At 34.7% G+C, this 14,962-nt stretch overlaps 1 protein-coding gene across 4 annotated transcripts in view; it reads left to right on the forward strand.

Annotated features, from left to right (window-relative positions):
* PARPBP (PARP1 binding protein) overlaps positions 1-14,962 on the forward strand; it is a 72,038-nt gene that overhangs the window by 15,721 nt on the left and 41,355 nt on the right. For 3 of the 4 annotated variants that reach the window (XM_072724736.1, XM_026013102.2, XM_072724734.1), the window contains exons 3-4: positions 1,847-2,074; positions 8,308-8,415. In XM_072724736.1, the coding sequence (XP_072580837.1) occupies positions 1,847-2,074; positions 8,308-8,415 (336 nt within the window). The remainder of the gene's footprint in view (positions 1-1,846; positions 2,075-8,307; positions 8,416-14,962) is intronic. The other variant, XM_072724735.1, reaches the window with a different exon arrangement.

Genomic DNA, 14,962 nt, shown 5'->3' on the forward strand with positions numbered 1-14,962 from the left:
TCAATTTACCAACATACAGAAAAACACCCAGTGCTCATCCCGTCAAGTGTCCACCTCAGTGCCCGTCACCCATTCCCCTCCAACACCCGCCCTCCTCCCCCTCCACCACCCCTAGTTCGTTTCCCCGAGTTAGGAGTCTTTATGTTCTGTCTCCCTTCCTGATATTTCCCAACATTTCTTCTCCCTTCCTTTATATTCCCTTTCACTATTATTCATATTCCCCAAATGAATGAGAACATACACTGTTTGTCCTTCTCCGACTGACTTATTTCAAATAAGAGATTAAATATACGTTGGCAGCAACCTCTTCAACCTCAGCACACACAGCAACTTTTTGCTAGATACATCTCCAAAGGTAAAGGAAACAAAGGCAAAAATGAACTCATGGGACTTCATCAAGGTAAAAAAAACTTCTGCACAGCAAAGGAAACAGCAAAACTAAAAGGCAACCGACATGATAGGAGAAGATATTTGCAAATGTCTTATCCGACAAAGAGCTAGTATCCAACATCCAACATCTATAAAGAACGTATCAAGCTCAACACCCCAAAAACAAATAATCCAGTCAAGAAATGTGCAGAAAACATGAACAGACATTTCTCCAAAGAAGACATACACAGATAATGGCCAACAGACATGAATAAATGCTCTACATCGCTTGGCATCAGGGAAATACAAATTGAAACCACAATGAGATACCACCTCGCACCAGTCAAAATTACTAAAATTAACAAGACAGGAATCAACAAATGTTGGCGAGGATGTAAAGAAAGGGGAACCCTCTTACAGTGTTGGTGTAATGCAAGCTGGTGCAGCCACTCTGGAAAACAGTATGGAGGTTCCTCAGAAAGTTAAACATAGAACTACCCTACGATCTAGCCATTGCACTACTAGATATTTACCCCAAAGATACAAATGTAGTGATCTGAAGGGGCACCTGCACCCCAAAGTTTATAGCAGGAATGTCCACAATAGCCAAACTGTGGAAAGAGCCCAGATGTCTATCAACAGATGAATGGATAAGGAGGATGTGATACACACACACACACACACACACACACACACACACACACACACTAGAATATTACTCAGCCATCAGAAAGGATGCAATCTTGCCATTTGCAATGATGTGGATGGAACTGGAGAGTATTATGCTAATCGAAATAAGTCAGAAACACAATTATATGTTTTTTCTTGTATGTAGAGTATAGAAAACATAGGATCATAAGGGAAGGGATGGAAAACTGAATGGGAAATCATCAGAGACGGAGACAAACCATTAAGAGACTCTTAATTATAGGAAACAAACAGGGTTGCTGGAGGGGACAGGGATGGGGCATGGGGTAACTGGGTGATGGGCATTAAGGGGGGCACGTGATGTGATGAGCACTGGGTATTATGTGCAACTGATAAATTGTTGAAAACATCTGAGACTAATGTACTATATGTTGGCTAATTGAATTTAAATGAAAATACATTAGAAGAGCTGAAAGGAACTAAATATTAACAAAATCAAATGTTTCACCAATCAGTGCTACTTAAGTACAGATCACTGCCCACACATTCCTCAACTGAGTAGAAGTTTAGTGAAGAATGACTATGTATTTGCTAATTTTGTCAAGCACAAACTTGCCATAGTTATCTTTTATAAAACCATCAAAATCTTTTTCTTTCATATCTGGTTTTAAAATTATTCCATAACTCAACTTGGATGTTCTCTTCAATAATGTAGCCTTTTCTATTGAATTTTTGAACAAAATTCAATGTATACTCCCATCTCAATTATAAGTAATGAATATTCTGACATCCAACTTTATCTTTTTATTTTTGGCATTGTCTCTTTCAGCACAGTGGAGAATTTACCGTTTCTTTGAGCGATGTCTTATTGACCTGGAAATACTTCCTACATGAGAAATTGAACTTATCAGTTGAAAATATGGAAGTGATTGACCATTATGAGGACATTAAGAGGACTTATGATGATTTCTTAAAGAAGAGTAATATGCTAGATCTGATTGATGTTTATAAAAAATGTATTTTGATTTCTAGTTGTGAAAATGCCAATATATCCCCTGTAAGTATTTTTTTTTTAAATTCTATCTTAAATGAAAATTTGGCTAGATTTATTTCTATTTTAAACTATGGTGTTAGCATTTATAATACCTTGATAATGCTTTTGCTTTTCAGATGATGTTAGAAATAGAAAATCTAGCTGCCTGAAAGTTATTACTGGAAAGAAATATTTCAGTGGTAAATTTTGCTGAAATTCTGTTATTATTTGGTTGAAGCAGCTTCTTACTAGATCAAAAAATTTTAACAAAGAGATCAGTTCCAAATGTGTGATTTCTTTTTGAATTTGTGCCAAGGATTGCTTTTCTATTTTACTTTCTTGGTTTAATGTGCATCTGTTCTTTTGGCATATGTTGTATAAATTATTGCAATGACTCTTTATATGGATTAAAAATACTATTTCACTGAGATGAGGTATCTTTTGTGATGACAGTATGATGCAATAAACATGAAGTTATATACTATTCCTTTTTTTTACATGTACACATATTCATTGTTTTATTTTTTATTGAATATAAATTTTAAAACTAATGGGATGCCGTCCTTTGCAGTTTGGTTTTATATACATTAGACTTGATATATTTGGATGTGTCTAGTTTGTTTTAAAGTGTTGAAATGTATTTCTTTATCTTAACGTTTGCTGGGTACCATTAAAGTAGTAGTTAAATACTGGTAATAACTAAATAATTGTAGATATAATTAGAAGAAAATGTTTATTGTATTTTCTAAGATATTAAAATATTTGATAAATATTTCCATCTGATACTTGGAAATCATGTTTTGGCTCCTTGTAATAGGAACCTCCACAGTAACAGTGGTTTATGAAAATGGAACTTTATTTCATTCTTTTATAAAAGGAGTCTTAAGGTAAGCCTCTGGGGCTGATGTGATAGCTCTGTGGTTATCAGATACTGAGGATATTTTTGTCATTCTGCCCTCCCATCTTAGTTTTTGACCTCTACCCTCAAGATCATTTGTGATCCAAGATACCTGTTGGAGCTTCAGATTCCTTATCAGCATTCCTAGTATTAGGAAGTAGCAAGGGAGCACAGCACTCTCCTTTCCTTTTAAAGAGACATAGCTCTTTTGCTTGCATGTCCTTGCCCAAACCTTAGTTACATGGCACACCAAGATGTTAGGGGAGATGGAAAATAAAGTTTTTTTTTTTTTTTTTTTCTGGGTAACATGCCAGAATAAAAACACAATCTCTGTTACTGAGGAAGAAGGGGAGAGTGGATGTTGGCAGGCAGTTTGCTGTCTTGGGCTCAATGGGCTATAATGGAACCCTTTGCCCTGTTATAACTTTCTTTCCTTTCTTTTCTTGTTCTTTCTTTCTTTTCTTGTTCTTTCTTTTCTTTTCTTTTCTTTTCTTTTTTTCTTTTTTCTTTCTGATTTTATTTATTTGAGAGAGAGTACGAGAGAGAGCATGGGGTGGGGAGGGGCAAGAGGGAGAATGAGAAGCAGGCTCCCTGCTGAGTGAGTGAGGGGGTTCAATGCAGGACTCTACTCAGGGCTTCCTCCCAGAGCCCTGGGATCATGACCTGAGCCAAAGGCAGACACTTACCCAACTGAGCCACCTAGGCCCCCCTGTTGTAACCTTCTAAGACACCCAAGCATACATACAATATGGTAATGATAAGTGTGAGGGAAGATAATTTTTTTCCATTTCTCCCTACCTTATTTTATTTGCTTGTAGAAATAATTTTTGACTACTTTTCACATGGTTATTTTAGAGAGGCTAATCAAACATAAGTATTTGATTGTAGGAACAACAAAGACAATCTTCTGATAAAACCAATGGGAGTAAAATCTGCCTGAGGTTTTTGGACACATTATTTTCATCTTATCCTTTGCTCCTAACTCTTATTGTAAAGCTCTTCATTTAAGTGAATCAACCATACTATGAGATATATAGATCTACATTGGAGGGAGTTCTGTGTCTCCAAATGTCAGCATGTTCTGCAGAACATCAGGAGTGGAGTGGAAGCTGCTGAGATGATAGTATGTGAAGTTGAAATTTTTCTGCACTCAAAATGGAAGATTTGATCTCTCATATTTGTTTGCTCCAGGGAAATTTCCAATGAAGAAAAAGTGAGCAGGAAGACAGATCCCTAGATTGATTTCCTCAAATATGCACTAAAATAACCCTAACTTATGCTAGAAGTGTCTTTAAAGAAAACAAACAAACAAACAAACAAACAAGGAGTTATTTATTTATTTGAGACAGAGTGGGGAGGTGCAAAGAGAGAGAATCTTCAAGCAGATACCCTACTGAGCACCAAGTCTGATGCAGGGTTTGATCCCAAAACCTGTAAGACCTGGGTTGAAACCAAGAGTCAGATGCTTCACCAAATGAGCCACCCAGGTGCCCCTGAAAATGTCTTTAATGCTTATGTATCTTCGTTTCTTATTTATTGTAGCCTAAATAAGGCAGGAATTACGAGGAATTAAGATAAAGGTAAGACAAGGCTGTTCTGGTAGCATGATAACTTGAACAATGCCCCTTTCCCCTGTATTTCATACATATAATTCCTCTTTTGGGGAACAAGGATGCAGGGTCTGTGGACATCTGGGAGCTTATAAGACCTTGGATTCTAACTGGAGTCCAAGTAGAAGACAGTTGGTACAGTTGGTACAGTTTGCTTTCTCATGAATTGAACAATTATCTGAAAACCATTGGAGACTTGGGCTGAGGAGAAGAAATAGTAGATCTTAAGAAGAGCTTAGCAGCCCTCAGAAATCTGGGAACTTCTGGGGAAGGTCAACAAATACCCTCTGTGAGTGTGCCAGGATTCTTTGATTCTCAGGAAGCCAAGAAGGAGCTGAATGGGTGAGCATACTATTGGTGATCCTTCAAAGACCTAAGAAGACTCTCCCTTGACTTAAGCAGATGACTGGCATCCTGTTTATTTTTCCACTGATGCTTCATAAAGACTAGAGACTATTTCAATTTCTATTGCTTCTAAAATTGTTATCACTTCAGGTACCTCAACAGTCAAGGCTATAAACCCCAAAGAGCCAATGAAGAAAAACAACAGCCACTTAAGGAATCCCAGCAGCTACAGAAAGATGAGTTACCTCAGAAACACATGTGCCCAATAAAATAGAGCTCTTAGTGGTGAATGACAACTTGAATCCATAAAAGTAAGAAATTCAAGGATACACCTAAACATAAAACTTTCTAGGTTTAAAAAAAAGAAGAAAAAAGGAAAGTTTTCCCAACACAACAGATGAATTCAGATACAAATTCATATTCTGAAAGTCAAATAAATATTTAAAGCACAGAGAGAAAAGTATGAAGATGAAGAAATCATGAAGGAAAAGTTAAGAAACTTGGAGACTGGATTTAACATGACAAATGATAGGAATTCCAGAAGGAGAAAAGGGAACAGATGCAGAAGAGGCCATGATTAAATAAAATATTTCTTGTAACCACATTTGTTATAAAATTTCCCTGAGTCTGTTAGTTTAGAGTCTTTATGAAGTTCCAGGCTATATTGAAGAGAAAAGACTCATACGTAGACATCCTGGTAAAATTCCCAAACTCTTAAGGATGAAGGTAGATATAAGTTTTCTGGTGGAAAGAACAAGCTATTTAAAAAGAACAAAAATTAAATAGCATGTCCTGAAAGAAGAGGGCAGTGACCTAAGGATCTCATCTTCAACAAGATAATCACTTAGCTAAGTTGAAGGATTTGTGAGGATATGCAGAAATTTGAAGAATGTCATATTCATACTTCAAGTGAAGAATTTGTGTTTTCAAAGACCATAATAATTAAACAGATGACCTGGAGAGCAGATAATTAGGGGATGGTAGTGAGCAATGAAACTTGGAGTGTATGTGTGTCGAGTTAAAATGATACGGAAATATGTATGCTAAAATGGAAGGCTTATGCTAAGGGAGATTCTGATACTGGTTTAAAGTTCATTGGATTTAGCTCATGACCTGAGCTAAATATTGTAGTTTGTTGGGGAGGTGGGAGCCAGGAAGTAGGAGGCATTATCACTTTTAAATAATGATAGAAATGGATCTGATGTGAGTATAGGAACATGAGGTAATCATTAATGGAATGGAGAAATATAGTTAATATGAGGATAAAAAGGTATAAATCAGTAAAATTAATAATGTATCACAAAAAAAAACTATTGTGATTTTTGTGCTTACCTCAGAAAGCTTTATGCTTTATTATCTAGAATCCTTGTCAAATTTTTAGGTCTAGGAACTCCTTTGCACTCTTAAAAATTACTTAGGACTACAAGGAGATTTTGTATGAGTCATGTCTGTTACTAAAGATTAAAATTGAGATACCTTTAAAGTAACAGTTATTAAAATATTGATAACAAACCTATTACATGTTAATATGAATAGTATTTTATGAATAAGTTTTCCAAGAATAAATTGTGAGGCTAGTGACCCTGTTTTACATTTTTAGAAATATCTTTAATGTCATGTGTGATGGAAAATAGCAGGATTCTCATGTCTGCTTCTGTTTGGTATGTTGTTTTGACTGATATATCAAGAAAATTCAGATTCACATTGGTACGTAGTTGGAAAAGGGAGAACCTCCTGGGTCCCCTGAATGGGTCTTAGGAACCTCAGGAGTCCTTGGACCATATTCAGTGAACTGATCTAGAATATTGTACTTTACATGTCATTAAACATGAAAATAGTTTTAAACCAGAGGGTAATACTATCCCATTAAAAAAAAATAACATTGTGTTTATGGAAGAATAAATCTTTGCTTTTAACATCTGTTCTGAAAACAACCACAAGTGTGAGGACTACCTGTGTTCAAAATTTGTTATATAGTAAATTCTTTTTGAAAAAGAGACATACCAAGAACCAGACTCTTAACTATGGAGGACAAACTACAAGAGCAGCAGGGGATAGGGAGAATCAGGTGATGAGGATTAAGGAGTATACATCTTGTGATGAGCATGGGGTGATGTATGGAAGTGTTGAATTGCTAGATTGTATACCTGACACTAATGTAATGCTATATGTTAATTCTACTGGAATTATAATAAACATTTTTTAAAAAAACAGTGATTGTCAGGCACACCTTCCCAAAGGATTTTTCTGTTGAAAGATAATGACTGTGAATTATTTCATAACATCAATTTTTTAAATATTGAAAAGTTGCACTGTAACGTCATTGGTGGTCATTAAATGTTTCTGGCTAGTATTTAGAAAATAGGTATCTAAGTTGTCCTTTGTTTTTATTTTCTTTTTTAAAGATTTTATTTATTTATTTATTTGAGAGAGAGAGAGAGAGAGCATGAGCAGGGAGAGTGGTAGAGGGAGACAGAGAAGCGGGCTTCTCACTGAACAGGGAGCCTGACAGGGGCTTGGTCCCAGGAGCCCAGGATCATGACCTGAGTTGAGGGCAGATGCTTAACCGACTGAGCCACCCAGGTGCCCCCTAAGTTGTCCTTTGTAACAAAGGAGTAGAAGTCAAAACTTATTTTAAAAAAAGTAAAAAAAGTAAATTCTTTTTTTAGTGAACTTGAATTTTGAGATTCAACCTATGAACAACAAAATCCTAGTCTTTCTAGTTCTTTTCTTTCTTATGATTAGCTCTGAGTTCCAGCTCATCATATTAGAAGAATAGTGGTAAATGCTATTGCCTTTTAAGAAGTATATATTGGTGAATTGTTTTCATTATAATTTTGCAATCGCTGAGAGGATAAGGGGTTTGCAATGTCATTAGGCTTTGTTAATTCTGTTCGTAGGTTCTCTCCAGGTTTGCTCATTAGGAATGGGGTATGCGAATACCTATGTGACCTTAGAGCCCTTAGAATAAATAATGTGGAGATGTTCAGTGCTGTGCCAGGGTGAAAGCAAATATCTCTTTATAATTATTTTTTTTATGGAAATTCTTATTTTGCTTGAAATATGCTGTTAGGACACTAGGTTTATTTATATATAAGTCCAAGATGAAGCATTTATTATGTGCCTTAGGTAAGCCCTTTGTCTTTAATTTTCTTCTATAAAGATAAAAGGCTTAGATTAAATTTCTATGGTTATCTTTTAACTCTCAACTTGTAAACTCTTTGAGTATGGCCATTGGAAACGGCAGCATTTTGTTAGAAAGTTTAATTCCATGTATACTTACTGTCAACAAAGATCGGGTAATAAAACTGTACGCGGGATGACACCATGTAGAGCTTGGTGTGAAATAGTACTTATAGTTGGCATAGCACTGTATTATTAGTAACCTTCTATGTTTTCTACAGAGTCAACTACGGGATTTTCTGTCTGGGAGACAGTATGAAGTAGCTGATGAAACTGATCTTTATGTACCAACATCACCAGTGAGTAGACACAACCAGGACAATGAAAAGGTACTGATAAATTATGAGTAAATTAAAGTAGGATATGATCCTCTTCAAATAACTATAATTTGATTGTACATTACAGTTATTTTGTTAATTTTTAAAAGTTTTTAATTTGTTTAAATAAAACTGTATTTGCAAAGAATAATACATTAGAGACTGGTAAGAGCCTAATAGTTTCTTCCTGGTTTTGGGCCAAGGTAATAGGCACTGTGTAAAAATAGTTATCACTCTTCCTTTTTTTTTTTTTTTAAAAGATTTTATTTATTTGAGAGAGAGAGAATATGAGAGAGATCACAAGCAGCATGGAGGGGTAGAGGAAAAGAAAGGCAGACTCCCTGCTGAACAAGGGGGCCCGATCCAGGGCCCAATCCCAAGACCTGGGATCATGACCTGAGCCGAAGGCAGATGCTTAACCAACTGGGCCACCCAGGTGCCCAGGTATCACTCTTAAGTCTCTGAAAAGTAGTTGGAAGGTCTAGGTTGCCAGAGTTCTTTGAATCTTTGTATTTGGTAAAGTCACTTATGGTTTTAAATGAATGAATCTTGGGAGGATATGTACAATTGAAAAATCTGTTCTGTCCCCTTTACAGTAGATAACTGATTCATCACAAATTGTAATAATAGAGTTTGTTGTGCAAACGAACCATAGAAAACGAACCACAGGTTTGGTCAAATATAATTTACCTTCAGTTAAATACTATGCTAGATACCTAATTAAATATAGTAACCCCTTACTAACCATGAGAGTTATGTTTATAGAAGTTTCTATGATAAATAAAATCATTATTGATAAGATAAAAAATAAGGATATTGAAAGAAGTAGTAAAATTACATTCAACTTATCAAAATCCATCCTCTTCATTCAATTTGATGAATTATCTTCTTCATTGTTTTAGGAACCGTTGCTAAGGCAGATTCTCCCATAAGTCCTGTGCCAAACAGATAACACTTTAAAAAAAATTTGTTTGTCACTGGCCTCAAATAAATATCTGTGCATTTACTTCCTAGACTTACTAATGTGCTTGAACATCTGCATCTAATATTTTTTCTGCTGTATTTGAAAGTTAAGTTTCTGACATCATGACACTTAATGCCTAAAGTCCTTCAGCATATCATTTCCTGAGAATAAAAGCATAATCATAATATTAACATATATAAGAAAACTTAAGTATTCTCTAATATCATTTACTATCTACCCTATTCAGATTTCTCCATTTGTCCCTCAAATGGTTTTATATTTCTTTAGACTCTTAATCTAGAAGTATTCCCCTCCATCTTTTTCTCTTATTTATCTGTTTAATTTCTCCTGGTATTATTTATCTTGTTCCTGTATTTCTGGTAAACTGGAATTTTTATTCAAAAGCTTGCTTGGGGGCACCTGGGTGGCATAGTGGTTGAGCGACTGTCTATCTTTGGCTCAGGGCATGATCCCGGGGTCCTGGGATTGAGTCCCACATTGGGCTGCCTGTGGGGAGCCGGCTTCTCCCTCTGCCTATGTCTCTGCCTCTCTCTCTGTGTCTCTCATGAATAAATAAATAAAATCTTTAAAAAAACACACACACAAAAGCTTGCATAGATTGAGGTTTAATGTTCGTAACATTGTGGTGGAGACACAAACTCAAGTTGTCCCAAATTGGCAGATATCTAGGATATAGATGTCATTTTCCCTTTGCTATGAGCAGAGATCTGTGGGGTGACAATGTATAAATATCCTGTCCCCCAGCAACCTTTCACCTACTGGTTTTACACATGTGTTCATGATCGTTTTCTGAATCAATTATTTCTTTACTGTTTGCAGAATGGTGAGTTTCTAACTTTGTCCTATCTTTATATTAATTTGCTGCCATTTCTCAGTAAAGCAGAGCTTGATAAGATAAAGCTATTTAGGGAAAGAGTTCCCAAAAATGGCAGAGTCACAACCTAATTCTCTTTCATTATCAGTTTAGCAGTTGGGATAATATTTATAAGATGGAATGCAAATTAGATTTTTTCCTATTTATCTTCTTTATTATGTGTGTATTTATTACCACGGAATGATGAATTTTTATTTATTCAGTTTTAAAATTAATTATACTTATTAATCTTTGATGCTAAAATGGAGGGATTCCCTTCAAGCTGGCTTCTGTGTCTTTTTCCTATTAGACTTCTGAGCACTTCCCTTTTTTCTGGTACAAGAGAATATTTCAAGCCCATTTTTTTAAAAATATTTTATTTATTTATTCATGAGAGGCACAGAGAGAGAGAGAGAGAGAGAGAGGCAGAGACACAGGCAGAGGGAGAAGCAGGCTCCATGCAGGGAGCCCGACGTGGGACTTGATCCCGGGTCTCCAGGATCACGCCCTGGTCAAGCCCATCTTTGAATGTTTTCTGCCCAGATATGATTCTTTTAGTGATTTTAACTATTTTCTCTTGCTTGAAATTAATTTTTCATTTACATTGTTTCCTTCCTCTTTTCCTCCTTTCCTCCTCCTACTGATAAAATGTTCACCAAATGCCTGGTCTTTCCTCATTGGTACTTGAGTACATTAATTTACCCCCAGAGTAGATCACTTGCAAATCTCCTCTGTGATTTATCTTATAGGATCTACAAGGAGGAAATAATAACTGTTATTGTGCCTTTTAATTAAGAGAAATAAACTGATTTGTACATATATAAAATACCTAAGCATTTATAACTTTGGCTTACAGGTATAAAAGGTTGAAGGGACATCCATGAGAAAAGAGTATAGCATATAGAAACTAATGCATCTGCACTGCAGGCATATAGTTTTCTCATTTAAAAAAAAAAAAAAACAGTGATAGTTTCATTGTGTGAATCCTCCACTTTTCTCTTGCCTTCCTAGGTTGTTTTCTGAGTATTTTGTCTACTAGTTAGCTGATAGATTAGGTTTTATGCGGACTTTTACAGTAGCAGCTATCCTCTCAACTATTTTTCTGTTACTTGCAGACTTCTAATATTTTCTTTTTGGAAAGTATTTTTGGAAGGCAATATATTTCTATTAAAATTCCAAAGTGACTTTTTGGGCTGAAGTCTTACATAGATATATTTTGATCACAAAATGTACCTTACTAATGCCACACCAGAGTCATCAAGTAGATGAATGGCATGAATTTGAGAAACGATACTTTTGTTTCCTTATTTTATTTTTCCTAAGGTTCTAAACTGCTTTAGAAATTCTGAAGTAAAGAGGGGGAAAATGGAGTAAAGGCCCAAAAAGAAAATCATCAGTTACATAAAAAATTCTATCAATATATTAGTGCTAGTCCAACTTTTTTTTTGTCATTATATGTAAGAATTTATGTGTTGACAAAGAAAGTAAAAAAATACCTGTAGAAATTGTTAATCTCAATCTAGAAAAATGGACTTTCTTCAAATTGTGATTGAATATCTGCATTTCAGTAATAATTAAGGGATAAGAAAAGAAACTTGGAATTGCCAGAAAGCTTAAATAAAATTGTTCAACTTCTAAACAAACATTGCAAATACTTTGTGGTATGGATTGAATCAGTTTATTAAATAAACAGAACATTATCTTTATTTTTGGTATCTTGGTAAAAGCTTCAATCTTGTGGATTTTTTCAATTTAGACCCTTGCTTCTGGACATCATAACTGTATTTATGTGGAGTGCTTTTCCAGAGAGCCTCTTTAAAACACACTTGCAAATACAAGAGCAGGGAAACCATAACTGCCATGTTATATGACCATAATGATAGGGATAGATTTCCAATTGCAGCCATGAGTTAAAAGAAACACTCTTGTTTCTTGGAGTGAGGACTCCAAGATGTTTTTCCCTGATGTTTGTCTAGTGTCATAGATTAAAAGGGCAGAATTGGTTAGCCCTTAAAGAGCAAGTTGTAGATGTGGAGGTTTAAGCCCCAGTTTGTACCCAGTAAGGATCAGATACATACATTTTGGTAATTCTCATTTTTGGACATCAGAAGCACAGTGAAACAGGGATTGAATGAAATTAAAAGTAGAAAGAGTAAAAAAGTTTGATTGCAGTATGAATCTCACATTTTCTCTGCTTTGATTTTTCACAAAATACGTTACTCTTGAAATGTGAAGGGATAAGATAAAGAGATTCATATGTTTCAGACTGTTGCACTGTGAGGTTAAAATGGAAACTTTTGTATTAGAGATTCACATGAAGTATTATAATTTACACTGAAAGTAAAGAATGCTTGAAATATAAGCAGAAAACTATGTTATGACTTAAGTTATAAAATTTTAGGATGGATCCTAAAGATTTTAATTTAGTTGTACCTTGGAGCAATTTTCTTTTTAAGGCAATGTAATATAAATATGTGAGTGCTTAACTTGATCCCAAGTACTTTTTTATAAATGGTTTTCATTTTGAAATATCTAAAATGGCCAAATACGTGTATTAAGTTTTTTTCATTTATCATTGAACACAAACTAATTGAGAACCTAATAACAAAAATGGATTGATTACCTACTACAGTGTCAGTCATTCTTTTAGGCTGTAACAATACATTAGTTGCTCTCCTGGAACTCATGAAGTAGTAGAAAGATTAAGAAAATACACAGCATTGGAAAGATCTATGCAGGGAATTATAATTGATCTGTATCGAGATGACAGGATTATAAGAAAGGGAGTACATGAATTGCTATTCTATACTGAGATATCATGGGGCCTCTCTGCAAAGATAACATTTGTCCTATATGTTTAATATTCAAGAAAAAAATTTTTTCATAGGGCTAAAAGTAAAGCTTTTTTTGAAAAAAATCAATTTTGCCTAAATTTTGAGTCCATATTTAAGGTAACCTTTTCCTGTCCAGTAAAGTTTTTTTAAATTGACCCTGATTGCCTCTCATGTTTCAAGACTTGTTTTTCATAAGAAATTTAAATAACTGAAAAGCATGTTACCTTTAAAAGTGCTTTTAATGCATGTGTGAACCTGAGACGTCCTTAATAATTGTTTCAGAGACTTCCTAATAATTTGTAATTTCTTTTGATTTGTAATTTTTTTGCTACCTTTTAAAGCTCTCTTTTATGCTTCCTAATTTAAAATTGATTAAACAGAATATGAAAAAAATTTAGGAAAATATTTTCTTAGTTTACAGATGATAAATTATGGAGTCTTTAGCTAAGTTGTCAGTCACTGAAGGACTTAATGAATTTCATGTTTTGAGAAGGAATTGAGTATAGAATTTGTGGAGTCCATCTTTCTAAGGGAATAGGCAAGGAGAGGATTTCAGGTAAATATGTGGGAGCGACATTTAAGAATTAGATACAAACAAGATTCCAGAACAAGAAGATGGAGTGGAAGGAGTTGAGAAGGTGATGAGAATTCCATAAAAATAATTTAATTTTGATGAAATCCAACTTGTCAGTTTTTTCCTATTGTCAATTGTGCTTTTGGTGTGATGTGTAATAATTCTACCTAATTCCAAGTCATAAAGATTTTTTCCTTAGGTTTTCTTCTTAAGTTTTACAGTTTTATACTGTACATTTATACCTATCATCTGCTTTGAGTTAATGTTTATAAAAAGTGTGAGGTTGGGGTATCTGGTTGGCTCAGTTAGTTAAGCATCTGACTTTGGCTCTGGTCATGATACCAGGGTCCTGTGGTGGAGCCCTACATTGAGCTCCTTGCTTAGCGGGGAACCTGCTTCTCTCCCTCCCTCTGTTCCTCCCCCTGCTTTTGCGCTCTCTCTCTTTCTCTCTCTCTCAACCCCCCTCAAATAAATAAGTAAAATCTTAAAAAAAAATGTGAGATTTAGGTGTGTTTCATTTGTTTTGCATATGGCTGACCAATTGCTCCCACACAACTATTGAGAAGTTGTCCTTCCTCTGTTGTTTCTTTTGCACCTATGTCAAAAATCAAATGGCCATATCTGTGTTAGGTCTTTGTGAACTTTGTTTCATTGATTTGAATGTCCCTTCATAAATACTATATTATCATGATTATTGTAATTTAAGATAATTTTTCAACATATTTAATATGTTTGCTCCAATGTCTTCTGGCTTACTTTTTGATGGTCTGTTAACCTTATCATTGTTCCCATTATATAATCTGTCATTTTGTTCTGGTTCTGGTTCTTTTGTTGTCAAGATTTTTTCTCATCTTTGGCTGTCAGAGTTTAATTATACCACAGGAATGATATTCTTTGTATTTTTCCTACTTGAATAGCTTCTTAGATCTATAAATTAATGTTTTCTACCAAATTTGGGTTGCTTTTGGCCATAATTTAATGAAATATTTTTTTCTGCTTCTGCAGGGATTCTAAGTACATGCCCCACAGAGCTCTATGGCTTTATTTTATTTTTTTTCTTCTTTTGTTTTTCTGCTTTGGTGATTTATATTTATATATTTGTAAGGTCACTGATAGTTTTCTTCCACCTTCTCCAAGTTGTTGTTGAGCTCACCTAGCAAATTTTGTTTTGGTCATTGTACTTTTCATTTTTAGAATTTACTTTCTTTATAGTGTTCACTTTGCTGTTGTCATTTCCACTGTTAATTCATTGATAATATTTTCTTAATTCATTGAACGTATTTTGTTTGGGTTCTTTGAATATATTTGTACCA

The sequence above is a fragment of the Vulpes vulpes genome, chromosome 10 (assembly GCF_048418805.1).
Source record: "Vulpes vulpes isolate BD-2025 chromosome 10, VulVul3, whole genome shotgun sequence".
Taxonomy (NCBI): Eukaryota; Metazoa; Chordata; class Mammalia; order Carnivora; family Canidae; genus Vulpes; species Vulpes vulpes.